The sequence below is a fragment of the Canis lupus genome, chromosome 11 (assembly GCF_048164855.1).
Source record: "Canis lupus baileyi chromosome 11, mCanLup2.hap1, whole genome shotgun sequence".
NCBI classification, from domain to species: domain Eukaryota; kingdom Metazoa; phylum Chordata; class Mammalia; order Carnivora; family Canidae; genus Canis; species Canis lupus.
In genome coordinates, this window is record NC_132848.1 from 28,189,435 (window position 1) to 28,209,417 (window position 19,983).

At 54.1% G+C, this 19,983-nt stretch overlaps 1 protein-coding gene across 9 annotated transcripts in view; it reads right to left on the bottom strand.

Moving 5' to 3' along the window:
• Nucleotides 1-8,488: 8,488 nt before the first annotated feature.
• The window catches only part of MGAT3 (beta-1,4-mannosyl-glycoprotein 4-beta-N-acetylglucosaminyltransferase), a 40,875-nt gene continuing 29,380 nt past the window's right edge, over nt 8,489-19,983 (bottom strand). For all 9 annotated transcript variants that reach the window (XM_072843890.1, XM_072843892.1, XM_072843894.1 and 6 more), the window contains one exon: nt 8,489-13,320. In XM_072843890.1, coding sequence (XP_072699991.1) covers nt 11,718-13,320 — 1,603 coding nt within the window. In that variant the 3' untranslated portion in view covers nt 8,489-11,717. The remainder of the gene's footprint in view (nt 13,321-19,983) is intronic.

Sequence of the window (19,983 nt, forward strand, 5' to 3'; positions counted from 1 at the left end):
AGTCCTTGAGTGTTCTGCTGATGGGCAGCAGCGCCTTTCCTCCCGCAGGCATCTCTGCCATCCCACAGCCCAGCACAGGCTGGACAATGGGAGGAACCCTCTCTAAAACGGGCTCCCTAATTGGAAAGCCTTCTCACAACCTTCTTACATCAGATGGGCAGAGGAAGAAATGTTTCCCTCGCCGGAAGAGCCAGCAGCAACAAGAGGCCTGAAGCCAAACCTGGAACCATCCTGGTCTGTGCTCAGTAACTTCTAAGGGTGTTGGTGACACCAGCTGGCAAAGCCTCCCGTTGATGCAGAGCGGTGGGCCTCCGTGCCCGGTGACTCAGAGGGGAACAGATGAACCCTGACTAAGGAAGGTGGTGGCCCTGGGTCTGCCAGAGAGCAGGGGTCCTTGGGCCCCGGCTAGGGACGTGCCGGGGAGCCGATCTCAACATCTACTACTAACACAAGCGGGGCCTGGGAGACAGCTGCCCAAGGAAGGGTGAGTTGTTACACACACACCGTGTCAGGACAATTCAGCAGCACTTGGTGAGCGCTGCCGGGCCTGGGCAAGAGTGCTGGGGACACAGAGGTGAGGAGGACACGCCCAGCCCCGCTGTGTAGGCAGCAGATGCTCCAGGGTGTTCGTCCTCCAAGCTCCACCACCCCTGTGCAAGCTCTGGAACCTTCATCTCCTCGGCTGCACAGGGGGAGAAGAACATGTACCCCTTTGCTCTGCACACCTTCAACTTGCTCATTCCTCTAGCATTGCCTTCATCATTGTGTGTTACCTAGTCTTGGTTTTCTTCTTCTTTTTAAAACTTTCTGTGATTCCAATTAGATCTATGCATCCTTCTGTTTTGTGACATGTATATACACTGCCTCAAATCCCACCTGGTGTCCAGTTGGAAGAAAGAAAGGAGAGAAGGCAGGCGGGTGGTGCTGGTTGTGGATGTTCCCGGCTCTCCCACTAGGAGGCAGCACAGCACCGTGAGAAGGGTGGCAGATGACCTGGTCCTAATTCCCCCTGGGAGCTGTATGCCTTTGAGAAATTTATTTATATCCTTAATCTCCCCAAATCCTAGCCTCCCCACCCCCACAGTCTTGCAGGCTGGTAAGGGGAAAGAAATACTCCCACAAAATACCATTTAGAATACATGAAGTGATGTATGCAAAGTGCCTGGAGTGTACACAGTAGACGCTCCATGGTTGTATACTCCTACTGTAGCGGACCTTAACCACAAGAATGACTTTCGACCCCAGTGGACATTTAACAGTGTCTGGGGACATGTTTGGTTGTCACACTTGGGCGAGTGGGGTCATCTAGTGAGTAGGGGTCAGGAATGCTACTAGCACCCTGCAATGCACAGGACAGCACCCCTACACAGAATTATCTGGCCATATGGTCACTAGTGCCAAGGTCGAGAAACCTTGGCTTACTTGCAATCGATTCTGACCTCCTAGAGGGCAGAAAATGTGTCTTGTCCATTTCTGTATCTCCCTGGGGCCTGTCACACGGTGCCCAGTGAGTGAGTGCAGGGTTGAGGTGAAAGGTAAGATGCAGAGCGGTAGGCCTCCGTACCCGGTGGCAACAGAGTGGCACAGATATGGTGGTTGGGACTGGGGGTGTCAGACCCAAAAAGCTAATTGTCATGGAGTGGGGTCATGCGCCTAACTGCATTAGTGTGGGGGCTTCCTGAGAGATGAGTTTAATTTGCAAAAAAAATTGATTCTAAGAATCTTAGCCAGATTGCTTTAAATGCTTGTGATCAAAGGGACCCTTCAAGAGTTTTATAGAATTGAGTGTCCCCCTTTGGGACCTCTGCCCCAGGACCTTGTCACAATGGGCTAGAACGACTGAGTCAGGAAGTTCTCTGCCTCCTAAAAATCTCAAAACTGTTATGTGTCCTTCCCACCTCCAATCTGCACCCCAGACCCTGGCCAATATTTGTAGAACCAAATGATGAAGAGTCTAGAAGTCCTATTACTGGACAGCAGTGCACTGATTGGCAGAGCAGATCAGGGAAAGGAGACAGTTGTTTTTGACTATATGGTGGATAGTCAAGTGGACCAGGGCCTAGCCTTGGCCCATGTGAACCTCTAGAAGGCAGAGCATCCAGACTGGGGCCTGGTGTGAGGCATGCTGGGCCTTTAGAAAGGCTGCCTGGCAGGACATGCCAAAGGCTCTCATTATGCCATGGACACTGATCCAGTGTGATACTCAACAGAAGTGACAAGTCTTGAGGGCACCTGGGTGGCCCAGTCGGTTGAGGATCTGTCTTCTGCTCAGGTCAGGATCCCGGGGTCCTGGGATAGAGCCCTGCCTCAGGCTCTCTTCTCAGTAGGGGTCTGCTACTCCCTCTCCTTCTGTGCTCTCTCTCTCTCTCAAGTAAACAAATAAAATCTTTTTTTTTTAATTAAAAAAAAAAAAAAGGTGGCAAGTCTTGGCCAGGCTGGGCCAGTAACTGAGGTGGGGCCGGCAGCAAATCCTGTGGGCAGGGATCTACAGAGGAGGATGCTTGGGTCATAGAATACCCTATGGGCAGGTAAGGTGTATGAGACAGAAGCCCAGCACTTGGCCAGGCAGAGCAGGGCATTCAGGGAGCAGGGTATTAGAACAACCTGCGAAGTGGCGGGTATTAGACAGCACAGGAGATAGTCCTGGGTTCAAATCCCAGTGCCTTCCCTTATTAGCAGCATTCACTTGTTAGTCATTCATTTCATAAAAAGCTGTTGAGTTGTGCCAGGAACTGTTTGCTCCCAAGTGTGGGAAACAAACACAAAAGCAGATAATCCTAAAACCATGTGGAAAGAACAGTGCTGGAGACGTTCAAGGCATAACAGGAGCCCAGAGGATCAGCACCTAACCTGGGTGTGGGGAGGCAGAAATGGGGGCCTTCCCAGCACAACCTCCCGGAAAACCTGACATGTCAATGGAACCTGAAGAGTGAGCAGGAGTTAGGTACAAAATGGCGGCAGAAGGTTCTGGACCAAGAGAATAGTGTGCATGAGCTCAGAGAGGAAGGCTTTCTTTAGAGGAGTTAGAAGGCTTTTGGTTGTAAGTAGCAGAAAAGCCAGCTCATAGTGTCTTTCACAAAGGGAATTTATGAGCTCACATAACTGAGAAATCCTAACCGTGGGTTTTGTGCAGCTCCACACAGCAGCCAATGCTACAGGCTATACGCTCCTCCTTCTCATTTCTAGTGGTGGGGGCTCTTTTCCCATCATTCTTTTTTTTTTTTAAAGATTTTATTTATTTATTCATGAGATACACACACACACACAGAGAAACAGAGACACAGGCAGAGGGAGAAGCAGGCTCCATGCAGGCAGTCCAACGTAGGACTCAAACCCTGGTCTCCAGGATCGTGCCCTGGGCCAAAGGCAGGTGCTAAACCACTGAGCCACCCAGGGATCCCCTTTTCCCATCATTCTTGAAGAAAACAACTTTTCCAGGAGCTTTCAACAATTTTTCTTCTGTATCACTAGCCCATATTGGACCTCTTACCCATCCCTAAAGTAATCGTCCTCACCCGGCAGTGGGCATGTCAACTAGCAAAGCCATGCAGGGCCACCTCAGGAGCTGGGTGTGTATGTGTGAGAGTCACATTTGTGCGTGTGTGTCCATCCCACCAAAATGAACCATTAAGAAATTCTGGTAGAGGGGGTCCCTGGGTGGCTCAGTGGTTTGGCGCTTGCCTTTGGCCCAAGGCGCAATCCTGGAGTCCCGGGATCGAGTCCCGCATCGGGCTCCCTGCATGGAACCTGCTTCTCCCTCTGCCTGTGTCTCTGCCTCTCTCTCTCTCTCTCTCTCTCTATCATAAATAAATAAATAAATCTTAAAAAAAAAGAAAGAAATTCTGGTAGAAAGAGATCCTGAGAAGAGGAACTGCTAGTGTCCACTACAGCCAGCATTTACTGAGTGCCTGCTGTGTGCCTTGCTCTGTTCATGCACCATTTGGGCCCCATGGCAACCAATGCTTTGAGATAGGAGTCATCATCCTCACTTTACAAATGCTGAAATGAGGGCTTAAGTCTAAGGAACACATCCAGGGTCAGGTGATTAGCAAGTGGGAGTCTGGGATTTGGACCCTGGGTGGTCATATAACAGTCTCCAGCACACAGTAGGCATTAAATAAATGGTTGCTCATATTAGGGAGAATTCAAGAATGACTCCCAGGTTTCCAGCTATTGCATAGGTAGATGAGGTGTCAGCAATGGGATGGAGAATATAGAACAGGGAGGAGGGCAGGGCTGAATTCATTTGGTCACACAGTGTTTGAGATAACTGACACCTTGAGGACTAATCAACAAGCTGTTGGATCCACAGGCTGGATCCCCAGGAGGGAGGACTCTCTGGAGAGACTGAGCCAATGGCACTTCGGTGAGAGTCAAGTAGGCAGAGCAGTGGGCCCAGGAGTAAGCCCCGGGGAGCCCCTTTATTGAAGGGGTTCATGGGGTAAAAAGGATCCTAGGAAGGCACATCAGGAAGGAGAAAGAGGAAGTCACAGAGGCTGAGGGACGGAGTGTGGGGAAGGGATGCATGACCCCTCCATCAGACGTACGTGAGGGAAGGGAGGGTGAGGCCGTAGTCATGATGATGATGGCTCACACTTTCAAGGCTCTCCCGACACTCCGGGCTCTGGTCCAAGCTCTGGGCGCACTCACAGCCACTTGGGAGGCCTGTCCCATGAAGATCTTCATTTCATAGGTGAGCATGCAGAAGATGGACTTGGCCAACGGCTGGTGAAAGACCTGATGGAGGTGGCTGAGGTTGTGCTGGTGCTGACCACTGCATCCCACTCTCTTTGGGGGCACCCTCCTTCCTCTGGAAGATCTAAGCCAATCAGCATATTCCATCCATCCCCCCTCTGGTCTCACCAGTTGGCCCAGGGATGATCATGTAATTTTATCTAAGTCACTGAGATGCAGGCCCAGGACTTTTAGGGAGAGGAGCTCTGTTGCTTCTGTGCTGAGTACACAAAACGAGATGTGAGGCCTGGAGCTGCTGCAGCCATCTTGCAGGCATGAGGGTGAAGGCCGTCTGGGAACAGGGACAACATGAGATAGGAAGTGGAGTTGAGTGGAGCCAGAGAGAGAGAGCATGATGACAATGTGACAGTGAGCTCTCCCTCAAGCTGTACCTGTGGCCTTTACTGTTACTAAATTAATCTCTTAGCAAGCCGATAAATTTCTTCTCTGCTTTACTCCTTTGGGGTGGCTTTTCTGTCACTAACCGAAAACAAACTGTGTCCGTTGTCTTACAGCCACAATTAGGTTGTGTAACAAACCACCCCAGTGGCCAAAGCAGTTGAGCTCACGAAACTGGATTAGTGTTGAGGCTGAACCTCTTCCGGTCTTGGCTGGGCTCACACCACATGGTGGTTGGCTGGGAGGATGGGAACAGTCAGGCCACACGGACTCGTGCCACTGCTGATGGTTTGTCCCTAGAAACTCTCTGCAGTCTAGGAGGAGGTGTTTGGAAGGTGGTCTGTGGTATTGATGTGGGGTTGGGCTTTTTTCTGCAGAAGGACAAGGTCACAGGAAATCAGGAGCACGGAAGAGGTCAGGGGCAGACAGTCCTTCAGTTTGTGTGATGCTCCCTTGAGATGAGATTCAAGCAATGGTTTTGTGTGTGTGTTTAAGATGTTATTTATTTGAGAGAGACAGAGATAGTGAGAGAGAGCACAGCAGGGAGGAGAGGGAGAAGCAGGCTCCCCGCTGAGCAGGGAGCCTGATGTGGGGCTTGATCCCAGGGACCCGGGATCATGACCTGAGCCAAAGGCAGATGCCTCACTGACTGAGCCACCCAGGTGCCCAGGCACTTTTTTTTTTGGCAGGAGACCTCAGAGGTGACGTGAGATCCTTCTCAGCATCTCCCCTCAGTAGGTCTGTAAGGTCAGGGGCCTGTTTGTGTTAACGTCCCTCTCGTCTGATGCGCAGCCACTGACTGGCTGACAGGCTCACTCTTTCGTGCCTTATCCCTTCCTTTGTCACCAGCAACCCAGGTGAGGCCTGAGCAAGTGGACACACTCTTCAGTGGCTGCCCACGTGCTGCTGGCAGAACCACCGTTCAGTTGATCCCAGATCAGATTGTGGAACTGCTGACAAATGGTGGTTGTTTTATCTATTAAATTTCAGGGTGGTTTGTGTTGAAGCAATACATAGTTGATAGAGGAAACTATAACATAAAACTTAAAAATTATTTTAATTGAAAGCTTAGTGTCCTGGGACGCCTGGGTGGCTCAGGGGTTGAGCATCTGCCTTCGGCTCAGGACATGATCCCGGAGTTCCTGGATCGAGTCCCCCACCAGGGTCCCTGCAGGGAGCCTTCTTCTCCTTCTGCCTGTGTCTCTGATTCTCTCTGTGTCTCCCACGAATAAATAAATAAAATCTTAAAAAAAAAAAAAAAGTTAGCGTCCTGCTGTGAGTGTCTGGGAATTCACATGAGGGGTCAAGGATGTGCCCAGAGGCCTGGCCCAGGACAAGGCTTTTTACTGCTTTGAACTATAATCAGAGATTTGTGGATGTTCCATGATTTGGGGTGCCTGGATGGGGACTTCCGGTGGGCTCTGGGACGACGGGCCTTCAGGAGTTGGGGGTTTTAACTGCCCACAGTTCAAGCCTCAACCTGGAAAGCATCCACGGGAGTGCTTCAGTGTTGCTCTTGATCACGGCCCCCACTACTGCTCTCGTCTCCCCCATCCTGATGGAGCTTTACAGGCTGCAAAGCATTTCCCTGTATTTTATGTTATCCTCCGGATGCACTAAAGGTTTCTATGGACCAATTTTATGGACAGGAGATTGAATCTGGGGAAAATATGCCTCACCTCCGAGGCCACGGGGCCTGTGAGTACTCCCCGCCTTTCTGGATAGCGAGGTGAGGAAGTTGGTTGTGCCCGACGCTCCCAGACAGCACAAGGCCAACTTTCTAAGCTCTGATGACTTCACACGTCAGCCCTCACCTGACCCTGCTGAGGTGGTGCTGACTGCAGCTGCTCCCCACTGCGATCCTCCTGAGAGCAGGGACTGTCCTCCCTCCGTGTCCCCCAGGCTGGCACCATGCCTGCCTTGGTTAGGAGCTTGGCTGGTGTTAGAACATTAGCACAGGCATCCTCTCCGCCTTCCCCACGTCCACACCTCTTCCCCCCTCCCCTTCTCCCTCCCCTGTGGATGCTGAGGCTGGGAGGGCAGCTTAGCACTTTGTGTCCCAGCCTCCCTCCCCACAGCTATAAAACGGGAATGACAGGGAGGGAAATCTTTCAGCCCAGAGTCTGGCACGGAATAGGCACTTAATAAATACTGTCCATGTCTATGATGATGATTCACTCTGGGACATGATCTAAGGCTTGTAAACTTGATCTTAAATGGCGAGGGGTCACCATCACCCTGTTTTGGCTCAGTGGGATGTCTGCATCTCCTCCACTGTCCCACAATCCTGTGGAATTCCACTCCCCACCCCATCTACTCCAAGCACCTGCAGCAGGTGCCTTCCTGAGCTTTGGGCATGTGGCTGGAGTCTAGGTGTCTGAGTTACGCATGTGGGTGCTCAGGGGGACATTAGCCCCTACTCCGGCCACCAATACTTCTATCTCTCCTGTCTCCAGCCCGGATCTCCCCACCTAACACAGTGGCTGCCCAGCCACCCCACAGGGGACTGAGGCAGAGTTCAAAGTGCGCCTGCTTCCACCAGCCCTGAGACCTGCCTTAGAAAATCCCCAGGGGGTTCCTTCCCCAGGACAATACCATTATCCTTGGGCCTAGAGGGAGCCTCGAGAAAGCCCCTCACCTTCCACAGCCCCAGGCACCATCAGAGCACAAGTCCACAGGAGAGACACTGCCATCCTCACCTGCCCCAAAGGGCTGGTGACAGAACCAGTGCTAGAGTTCCAGGTGTGGTCCCTCTTCTGCCAGCAAGTGGCTGTGTGACCTTAGGACCTGAATTGGGGGAACCTGGCTGGCTCAGGAGCGAGAGTGTGTGACTCCTGATCTTGGAGTTGTGTAAGTTCAAGCCCTGTGTTGGGTGTAGGGATTAATTAAAAAAATAAAATCTTAAAAAAAAAAAAAAAAAGGAACCTGTGACAGGCATAGAGGGGAAGAGCACTGGGGCAGGAATGTTTGTCTGCTTGCCCCAAGAGCAGGACAGGGAGTACAGGGTGTCCCTGCTCTGGGCAGACACCAGGGCCTTCACCTGCGGCTCCAAAGGGACACCAGCTGCCTGGGAGGGTGGGTGTCGCCAGTCCCAGGCCACTTCTTCTTTCTGCAGCCCTCCTTCCAGCACTTTCCGTTGTCTGGCATTTCTAGGTGTGGGTGGCGTGAGGGAGGATGCTCCCCTGGCCGTGTGTGTGAGAGACTGCACCCCTCAGTGAAGGGGCTCCGCATGTGTCCCCCCTTCCCCCAAGCAGCCATCCTGTCCAGGGGGAGGAGGTCTTTAGGAAGACCAGAGCCACCCCCTGGCACCCCACCCCGACCCAGAGCAACCCCAAACTGGCCCCACACATGCACCTTTCAGACTTTGTAGCTGTTTTTATTATTAATATTATCTTTTCCTTTAAGCATCCCTTTAAGGGTGAAATGAAATCCAACCATTTACAGAGAAAATGATTTCAGAATGTACATATTGATTTTCCCTTACAAAAAAAATAATACTATTATCATTGGCGTCCTTAAATTATACATTTCCCGGGGCCCTGCCTTCTGCTTGGGGAAGTCCCGTCTCCCCTCCCCGACTGTCACCTATGCCCTCAAAGCTCCCCCATGCCTGCTCCTGCGAACCAACACGACCCGTGGGTGGGCTGAGCCTCCTGAGTCTAGAGGTCATAGGGCCAGTGGTTCCCAGGGAAAGACACCTGGTGATGGTGACAGGGCCGGCAGTGTGCCGACACTCCCATTCACAGTTTGATTTCTTTTCATACTGGGGGAGTGGCTCCGGGCTCCCCTGCCCCCCCAAATTCCCAGTGTATGATGTAAGTATAAGTGAAACTCATCAACCCCACGCCGTGGCCCGCCACCCCTCTGATGACCGCCCTCTGCACCCAATGGCGCGGTCTCCCCTTGGCAGTGACCGTGAACAGTGTTCTGAGTCTGAGAGGGAAGGTGGGGCCTGGCAGGTCTGAGCTCCCCGCTTTTCCTTCCCCTGCCCTGGAGCTGGTAAACTGGAGGCCAGCCTGGGGAGGGGGCATCCCCACAGCAGCTGAGGGTGCCAGGGGCATGGGATGAGGAAGCCTGCCAGGAGGGAGGCCCTGGGCTGGGGCTCAGGTATGATTCAGGAGCCCCCAGAGATTGCCTGTCCAGGAGATGAGTGGAGATGGCTGGGAAGGCAGGCCCTGGCCTGGGTTGGGCTAGAGCCCCAGGGACATTCTGACCTCTTTTGCCAATTCTCAGCTTCAAGGCGGACTAGGAAGGGGGGTTGCTATAACTCCAAGGGAGGGGTTCCCTGGGGGCACGTCACAGACTCCCTTGGGGAGGGCGAGTGGAGGCCAGAGAGCCTCCTCCGCCTGCTTCATGCCTGCCCATGAGAGGCTGCTCTGCGGCCAGCTCCCCAGACCACGCCCACACCAGACATCTCCCTGGACAGAGGTGTGGCAAAGGAGATGCCCTTCTCTCCCCGCTCATCAGAAACCCCAATAAGACACCCAGAGAAAGTCCTGGCTGGAGGCTGGGTGGGACGGGGTGGAAGGATATGGTTGGGACCAAGACGGGCTGGGGAGGTAGTGAGCTCTCAGCTGTTCAGCCCTCAGGTCAGGAGGATTCTCATTCCTTGGACTGAAAGACAGACAGACAGACAGACCCCGCACTCCCTTTAGCCTTGCTTCCTAGGCTCCCCAAGGGCTTTCTGCCTCAGTCACGTTAGGGGAGCCGCAAGGAGGTGTGGCCACAGGCTCCAGGTCCTGGGGAAGGGGAGGCCTGGGCCCTGCCCCCGCATCCATACAGAAGCATATATTTACAGGGACACCCCAATACAGACACGTACAAGTACACACCAAGCATGCACACATGCCCATAAATACACACACACACGCACAAACATGTACCGTTCCACAGGCAGGCTCTGCATCCTGGCATCACTGGGTGAACATCTACGGGGGCCTCGGTTGGGGTGTCTCACCCCTCCTACAACTACAGGCTCTCACTGCCCCCCAGCCCTGGGCTGGCGGTGAGTGGGGGCAGGAGCAGGTGCTTCTAGGAACTCTGAACGGAAGAGCAGGATCCTAGGACTGCCTTAGCCACTCCTATGCCCTCTCCCCATCCCCCTCCCTCTGTGCCAAAGACGTTCCTTGTCTCCTGTCTCCCCTCTCTCCTCCTTCCTTTACTAACAGGACTCTCGGGCTGAGGCTGGGCATGTGGCCGAAGACTACCTGTCTCAGCTTCCCTTGCAGCTACCTGTGGCCATATGACTAAGGCTCGGCCAGTAAGATGGAATCAGAAGTGACCATGCCATTTCCAGCTCATGCCCTTGACAGGAAAGGGCATGTGCTTCTCCTGCCATTCTCTGCTCTTCCCGGGCTGGGATGCACATGTGATGGTGGGAGCTAAAGCAACCACTCTATCCAGAATTGGAAGGTGCACATGAAGGAGAGCACAGCTGCCTGACTGTATCTGGACCATCTCCCTCTAGACGGTTAAGCTAGAAACAAGCTTGTCTTGCTTAAAACCACTATATTTCAGGGTGTCTTAATTAGAGCAGCTGAGAATCTAACCAATACATCCCCTGCCCTCATGAGGCGAAGAGGAATGAGATGACACACGGCTGGCCTTAAAGTCCCTCCTGGGCCCAGGGCAGCCCCATGGGCCGTTCCTGGTTCTAGCCAGACCCAAGGAGGGGTGCAAGGGTGACTCTAGCAGAGACGGTGCGGAGCTGGGGCTGTGGGTTCCAGTAGGAAGGGGTGATGGGGAACCTCCTCCCCCCCACGCCCCCTCCCAGGCCCCACCTACTAGGCTGCCTGATGGTCCGGTCTCTGGCTCCCATCCCACCCTGAGAACTAGACTCTTGGCCTTGCAGGGACTGACTGGGTAGCCCGTAAGACAGAAATATAAAAAGAAAGAAGGAATGTCGAGGCCAGGTTTGGAACCAAAAGGAAGACTCCGCAGGCTTCCGCAGACCCCCTGCCTACCCCCCAGGTGCTATCCGGCGGCGCAGGGGTGGCCCATGGGGCAGAGTTCTCAGCTCCCTGCAGGCTCAGCTCTTGAGGACATTGGGCGTCCTCCCAGCCTGCCGCTGTTTCTCATCCCCTCCCACCTCGGTGTCCCCTCTCCCTCCTGGACCCAAATGTGTCTATTTACAGAGCCTCAGGACCTCCTGGCACGCCCACTTTTCCGCTGCAGGTCCAAAGCCCCAGGAGGTCACATGGTAGGTTTCTCCCTGGCAGGGGCTGCAGCTCGGGCTTGGCTGCCCTGGGGAGTTCCTGCAGGTTCCCTTCCCCACCCTGCCCGCCCTCCCTTGCCACCGGGTAGGTAACCATCATGCACTCTCCGCTGGCGCCTCCCAGCCACAGCACTCCTGGTGGACGGAGGGGCCCGACTCCCCTCTCCCGATGAGGAAGGAAGGATGTTTTGTGAGCTCACAGGCCTGACCCTTGCTTGATTCCCAAGGGCCTGAGCAGGGAAGACTCCTCCGCCCATCCACTCCCGGTCCTCTGAAGAACCAGCCAGACAGCAGAGGGAGGCAGGGAAGCATCAGGGGGGGCCGCCGCCACTCCCCCCACCTGCCACGGGCCCTCTAAGATCATGCAGCCTTAGCCTTCGACCACATCCAATTTGCCCCTGGCGGGTGGCCTTCCCTCGGGACCCCTGTTCCGCCGCCCACCTTCCGCGGTGCTCTTGGGCTCCTGGTAGGGGTTGTCCAGCAGGTAGCGGAACTGGGCGTAGTTGTTGAGCAGGTACTTCGGGGCGTACATGTGTTCGCTGGGGTCGGCCGGCGGGTACTCCTGCTGCGTGCCGTCGAACCAGCCCCCGGTGCGGATCAGGCTGCGGATGTAGTTGAGGTCCCGCTTGTCCTCGTAGTCGCCCCAGCGGGGGAAGTCGCCGTTCTGGGCGGACACGAGCTTGAAGTAGATGCCCTCGGGCGTGAAGCACCAGGAGCAGTGCCAGCCGGCGAAGTGCAGGGGGCTGCCGAGCGACCACTGCACCAGGATGTGGCCCGTGCGGTTCTCGTACTGCCGGAAGTTGGGCATGGTGTAGTACTGGCGGCGGCGCAGGCGGATGCCGTCCAGCCCGTACACCGTCTGCAGCATGTCCACCGTGCAGCCCGACACCACCTCCAGGGTGCCCGGCTGCTTCCAGAAGAAGCCGTACAGCGACTTGCGCATGTGGAAGGCGAAGGGCTCGGTCCAGCCGTCGTACAGCTTGAGGAAGAGCACGCCGTCGCGGGCCGGGATCTCGTCGGCGTCGTCGATGATGAAGACGTCGTCGGGCCGCAGGTTGCGCAGCCGCGACACGCCGTCCTGGGTCAGGAAGGTGCGCAGGTAGTCGTCGGCGATCCAGCCGTCCTGCCGCCCGCCCAGCGGGAAGTGGTCCAGGAAGACGTAGAGCACCTTGTGCCGGATGTACTCGAAGGTGCCGTTGGTCAGCATCTCGCGGAACTTGAGCGGCCGCGGCTCCCCGTAGGCCGTGAAGTTGGACTCGCACACCACGAAGGCGTCCACCACGTCGCCCAGCTCGTGGAAGCGCACGTCCAGCAGGTCGAACTCGTGGTTGATGTTGATGGCGTTGATGACGCGCCGCGGCACCTCGCGGGGCACCAGGCGCTCCTTGGTGGGCAGGTTGGAGTACTGCACCACGGTGGGCACGCCGCAGCTCGGCCCGTGCCAGCCCGGCAGGCACACGCACTCCACCCACTTGCGCCGCGCGCCTCGGGCCCCCGGGCGCTCGCGGGTGCTCAGCAGGTGCCGGGCCGGGCCGCGGGCCGGGGAGCCGTCGGCGCCCTCGGCCTTCTCCTCGGGCCGCCCCGAGAGGGGCCTCTCCAGCATCTTGGTGCCCGGTTTGAAGCAGACGCCCCCCGCCTTGGTGCGCACGAAGTACTCGGTGGTGTCCTCGGGCAGCACGAAGTCCACCCGGTGGAGCTCCTCGGTGGCCTTGCTCGGAGACAGCGGCTGCAGCAGGGGCGAGTGCGAATAGAGCGGCGTTCGCAGCAGGTCAGGGCTGCCCGGCTCCGGGCTGGCCTGGGGCGTGACGGGGGCATTGTTCCAGAAGAAGCTGGACACGAGGTTCGGGCTCAGGGAGGCCAGTTCCCGGGGGAAAGTGACATAGGACAGGGTCTTAAAGAAGTGCAGGAAGGAGATGAGGCACAGGCCGGCCATACAGAACATGAGAAAGAGCTTGTAGCGTCTCATCTTCATCCTGCAGTAAGGGGGGAGAGAGCAGACGGGTCAGGGGGCTGCAGACCTGGGTGAGGAGAGCCTGAGGCCTCTCTCCTAAGGAAGGGAACCCGAGGAGGCCTTTGCTGCCACCCAGTCTGTGCACCTCCCGGCCGGTGCCTGGCGCCCCTGCAGGAGGTCACCTCCTGTCTCCACCCCGTCCCCCCAGAGTTCAGCCTGAGAGTCCAACTCACTGTACCAAGTACCCCGGGAAGGCAAGGCATCGACAAAATTGCCTTCCTGGTCAGGACCTCCTCCCCGTTGCCACAGCCCTCCTTCCCCAGAGACTACCAGGTCATCACACTCACCCCCTCTGCAGCCTGATCCTCCACCTGGCCTGCCCACTCTGACCAGACCAGCTGCATCGCTAGACTTTGCTCCAGGAACAGTGCAGCCTGGGAAAAGCTCAGCTCTGCAGTGCAGAACCTGCCCCAAGGGAGGGGGAGAGTGGGCTGCAGGCTGCCAACATGGGTCCCCTCCCTGACCTGCCCACGGAGCTTTTCTTTTTTTTCTTCTTCTTCTTTTTTTTTTTTTTTTTTTTTGTGTGTGTGTGTGTGTCAGTATGTTGACAAATCTTTCTAATTCCTTTTCACTGAAAGAATTCACAGGTTTCAAGGAAACACATCTAATTCTAACACTTAAAAGAATAAGTAAAAGTTCCCCTCCGTTACCGATCTCCAGGCACAAGGTGTGTTGCTGGTTTGATATGCGAGATTTCTGTCCTCGATTTCCTATTTTTCATAAATATTACCTAATGGACACAAACTACAATCAAGTTGTTTTCCACAATCAATGATGAGAGATTTTCGTATCAGTAGTAATAGATCTACCATTTCGTTTTAAATCCCACACAATATTCCATGGTTGTTTTGAATGAATCACTCTCTATTCATGAGTGACTCATGAGTATAACCATTCTCTCTATTCACTTAAGCAGTTCGATTTATCAATTAGTTTGTGGCTGTGGAATGGAGAGCCTTGTATATTGCTTTTTACAATTGAAGTGAACTTTCTATTATAGAATATTCGTAGCATATCAGAAAAGTTGCAAAGAGAGTACAGAGGGTTCCTTACACTCCTCGCTCGGTCTCCCCCCAGAGCTAGTGTCTTACATCACCATGGTACGCTTGTCATACCTTGAAAATTGAAATGGCCACATTATGATTAACTAAAGTCTATACTTTATTCAGGTGTGCTACTTATTTCACAAATGAACCTGTGGAGCAAGAGAGAACTTCTGACTATAATCCTCCAGCTTGTTTTGTCTTAGAGCCCAGTGAGGTGGGCATGCAGGCTGGGAGGCTACCCCCATTGGGCCAAGTAGGACCTGGATGACCTACTGAGTTTCGGGAAGGGCTAGGATAGAAACTGGCCTTTGGCCGCTGGTGTATAATCATTTCCCCTTCCGTGGATCCCCCATGAGTAAGCACTGTCCTTCCATGTAGAACATTCTTTCCTTTCAGATGTTCCTTTCTTTGGCTTCTCCTTACTTCTCTGGGTCATTTGGGCGCCTTGCTGCCATACCCTCCCCTCCACTTCCTAACTCTGCATACAGCAGGGGAGAGTGGAAGGATGCACACCTGGCCTCAAACTTCTGTGACCTTAAAGAACAAAACAAAACAAAACAAAAAACTTCTGTGACCTTAAGCAAGGCTCCTTGCCATTCTAGACCTCAGTTTCTACACCTGTGAAATGGGTACAGCATTCCTGATGGGCAGCAGGTGCTTAATAAACTTCGGTCATTTCAAGGCTGGAAGATTCCAATGTAATTTTCTCTAAGCTATGTGGTTACAAGGCACAGATTCATGAAATGTTTGATCGAGAACAAATTTTAAGAGCCACCTCCTCTAATCTTTTAATTTTATAGAGGAGGAAACCAGGACCTAGAGGACTTCAGGGACCTGCTTGATGTTACAAAGCTGGGGCAGGAACCTGGGTGGCTTGACTCCTGGGCTACACCCTGTTCCCAGCCTCACCTTGGTGGGGAGTCCTGAGCCATGGAGTCGCCACCAATGGCGACTGGCCAGGGTACTTGGTGCTGTCATGTCCATCCAGTTTGAATACCTGGCTCTCCTGGAGTCTGCCCCAGGGCTGGCACAGCTGACTGGAGGCAGTCTGGCAGGACAATCGGGGGTGGGGACCTCTGCTAAATGTCAGCTGTCCCAGGGCAGGGGGTGGGGGACTGGTCTCCACTGGCTTTTGAGAAGGCGGGAGGGAGGGGCTACTCCTTGGCAACATTTTAAAGTAGGTCTTCTGGGCTCCTCTCTCTGTAATGGATTCCAGCCCTACCCTGGCCAAGTGAGACCAGGTAGAGGCCAGCAGGGTGAGTGGAGGGGCCAAGGGGTGAGGCCCGATAAAGGAGGGTCGAGGCATTCTTGCTGTGGCCGAGACCAGGCATAAGGCAAACCTGCAGACTGAGCTGGGCACAGCAGAAGCGTCCAGCATGACCCACCAGGGGCTCTGAGGACCCGGTAAGGCAGTCCTGATCCTTCTGGTTATTTTTTCCCACTTGGAACCTACCTCTGTGGAACACACACCGACCCTGGCCCTTGTCGGACTGGCCCATGAGCTGTGGAGGGCAGGGCCAGGCTGCCACTCAGATGAACTCCCCTGGCAGCAGTGGCCCTGCAGAGTGCCAAGGGCCGCCATGGCCCCACCTAGGTCACACTGACCCAGCTGCTCCTTGGCTCCCTGGGCAGGCTGGCTTTCAGGATCTGGTTACACCTGGCCAGATGTGCCCTTCGGAGGACAGACCCACCGGTACCTGGGATCTCCCTTTCACTGGAGCTTTCGGACTGAGGCCATGTAATAAGGCCCCAGCCTGGCCTGCTGCTGAGAATCAAGGAACTGTGTGTGGCTCCCTCATTGCTCGGGCTGCTTAGGAGACAGAAGCACCTGGTAGTCGGCCTGGAGCAAGCTAGGGCCTCACAGACCATATTTTCTGGGACACTTTCACTTTCAGCTTCACTCTTACTTTTCTGGGCCTGACCCTTTTTTAATCTTATCTTCATGTATTTTGATAAGTACTTGAAATACTCTTTTTTTTTTTTTTTTTTTACACTGTGTGGCATATAAATAGGAAACGGAATAAATAAAGCATTGACTCCTGAGGTCTCATGCAAGTCTCATCCACTTTGGAAGATTACTGTAACCACCCATTTTACAGATAGGGAAACTTTTCCCAAAGGCCATTAGGAAGGTGGCTGAGTCAGGACCTGGCACCCCTCCCTCCCTCCCTTCCTCCTTACAGCTGAGATGGATCCCTCCAGGCAGCCCAGCTGTGGGCTAAATCCACAGAACCTAATTAGGCCCCAGCTGGCAGCCTTTCTCCCTCCACTATAAAGCTTTGTTGAGGGCAGCCCGGGTGGCTCAGCGGTTTAGCACTGCCTTCAGCTTAGGGTGCAATCCTGGAGACTGGGGATCAAGTCCCATGTCAGGCTCCCTGCATGGAGCTTGCTTCTCCCTCTGCCCCTCTCTGTCTCTCATGAATAAATAAATTAAATCTTAAAAAAAAAAAAAGCTTTGTTGAGAATCCATCAGGTGCAACAACAAAGCTGATGGTCACTGATGCTTATAAGCCAGTGAATGGCCCGAGCACATTCTACGCTAGACATCATTGGATCCTCTCAGTGTGAAGCAGGTACCTTTATCATTCCCATTTTACAGGTGAGAACACTGGGGCCAGAAAGATGATATAACTTGCCCAGTGTCATACAATTAGTAAGGGGTAGACAGTGGGCTTTCACCCACTGGTAAACCTGTCCTGAGCCCCTTCCATCTGCCATGTGCAACCCAAGTAGAGTGACACCAAGAATCTACTGGTGACCAGTGAAAACAACCCAGTAGATGGAACAGCCACTACTACCTTTGACCCACACAACACCCCCACAGGGTGCTCACCTGATCCATATCATCCACTCACACACTAACTACTTATCAAGAGCCCACTGTGTGCCAGGCACTGTACTAAGCCCTGGGAGCCTGGGAGACGAGGCAGACGAGGACCCCCACCTCCGTGCAGTGTACACAGGGGTAAGCAGGGCAAGGAAATGCAATAAACTAGAAATAAATGAGTCAGGTAATACTGCACATTAGAAAGAGTTGTGCTGGGCAGCCCAGGTGGCTCAGTGGTTTAGCGCCTGGCTTTGGCCCAGGGGTGATCCTAGAGACCCAGGATTGAGTCCCACATCAGGCTCCCTGCATGGAGCCTGCTTCTCCCTCTGCCTGTGTCTCTGCCTTGCTCTCTCTCTGTCTCTCAGGAATAAATAAAATCTAAAAAAAAAAAAAAAAAAAAGAATTGTGCTCCAGAGAAAAATCTGGGTAAAGGATAGGAGGTGGAGTGGGTTCAGTGACAAGCAGGTGCTCAGTGCAAACCTCTCTGAGAAGAGGGAGACTTGAAGACGACAAGGGGGCAGGAGAAGAAGATTCTGGACAGAAGGAACAGCCAGTGCTCAGAAGGGAGATGCATGGGATGGGTCCAGATCACGCAGAGCCTGAAGCCTCAGCAGGAAATGTGGCTTTCACGGGAGGATTCTAGGCAGAGGAGGAACATGACCCGACCCTGGTCTGAACAGACTCACTCGAGCTGCTCTGTTGAGAGTACACTGTTGCTGCAGCGAGCGCGGCAAGGACACCCCGGCATAGTCCAGGTGTGACAGGGGGCGGCTTGAACCACAGTTGGGGGTGGGGTGCAGAAAGCGCTCAGATTCCGCTGGATTTGCTGAAGACTTGGATGTGAACTGTGAGCAAGGAGTCAGGACCTAGAAGGATGGAGTCTTTGACTGGGGTGGGGGATGCCCCTCAGCTGCAGAGCTGGCTTTGAGTCAGGCTGTCTCTGCAGGTCCTCACCCTCACCTGGCCTCCCCCCTAGCAGATGCCAACACAGAAGCTGATAAGGGGCGGGGCCAGCCACCTTGAGGGCTAATGGCAGAGCCTAGCTGTTGACCTTGGTCTCTGGATCCAAATCTCACATCCTTCCAGAAGTATGCTTGGTCTAGAAACCTCACAGGATGGAGGGGTGTGGTGAACAATGCTTTGGATCTGAGGACCCCTTGTGGGCTCTGGGAGGAGGAATTGGTTTGGGGGACATTGTTCAGTTCACCATTCTCCACCCCCTCCTCCTGCTTCCTGACATGCATTAGCTTGAGCCCCTCCAGGAACTCAGGACCCCAGGAGGGGTGAGGTGGTCAGGACCTGCCTGGAGAAGCAATTTTAGCTGAGGGGGGACTTGGGTCTCTAATGGGCTGGCCCATTGCCCTCCAAGGCCGACACAGGCAGCTTCCTGAGGGCAAAATCCCTGTCCAGTCATTCCTATTGCTGAGGATGATCTTAGGCTGCTCAGAGGCCATACCTATGCCCTTACTCATTTCAGTAAAATTCACCAAATATTTCTTCGGTGTTTGCTTTGTGTCAGGGCCAGCATCTCCTGAAACCAAGTGTCTTCTGCCCAGGTTAGAACTTGGAAGAACCATACTGAGCTCTCCCAACCCTCTTCCTGACAACCTGCATCAGTCTCTGGATTTATGTAGCCACTGTGAATCTGAGTCTCAAGATTGCTTGGCCTCTCTGAGCTTCAACTCCCCCATCTATAAAACGGATATAATCATTCCTGTCCTGCCCACTTCAAATGAGACACCAAATCAGGGAGATCAATCCACAGTCCTCTCCTGTTCCCAACACTCACCATGCTGAGCTCACCTTCCCTGACATCTGTCTCCTCAGCTGGACTACCAGCTCCCTGGGGCAGGGAGCTGGACACAGCAGGTGCTCAACAAAAGCACCCTGCATTGTCCTGGGCCTCCTCAATGTGCTCACCATCACTTCCATGCACACAGACTCTGGAACAAGACTCCAAATTCTGGCTCTGCCATCTTCTATCTGTGTAGGCTTGGGCAACTTCACAACTTTCATTTTTTTTCCATCTATGAAATGAGAGTTCAATAATCCATGCAAAGTGCCTGGCGCATAATGAGTATGAAATAAACCTTAAGTCTTCTTACTCCTATTGCTATATCCCAGCCTGGCAGAGAGAACTTTTGGGTGGGGATGTGGCACGAGCTCAAAGGCTTGGAGGTGAGCCCCTGGCAAAGCCTGGGCCCTGGTGGGCACTGTCCTATCTCAGAGGAGCAAGAGGCAGGGCAGGGGCTCAGCAACTGAAGCCTAGGAAGAACCTGGGCCTGATGGTGGAGGGGCTGAGAAACAGCACCCTGCTTCCTGGGGCACCGGGGAAATGAGGGAAGAAATTTCAGGCCCTCTAGGAGCCTCCCCGAGTTCCCCCCAACCCTCAACACACATATCACTCTGTGAGTGGTACCCAGCCCCAGGGGCCTATGTTTCCTGCATGAAAGTGGTGGGGTGGGCTGGGTGCTTCCTGGTAGCCAGATAATCAGGGACGGGGGAGACTAAGGCTGATCCTGACCCAGGATAGTGGCAGGATCAGCCCACTCCGGGCCTCCTCTTCTTGTGCTGACTTAGGTCTGTGGCCATGCCCCAGAAGGTGCCCCTGGGCAAGTTTTCTTCCTTCTCTCCCTGCTCCTACCTCTTCCTTCTCCTCCTTGTGCCTTTTCTTTGGGCTCTGCTTGGAAGGTTGATTGGGTAAGGCAGGGAAGCAGATGAGCCCAAACCCCACAATCCAGTCATGATCTCG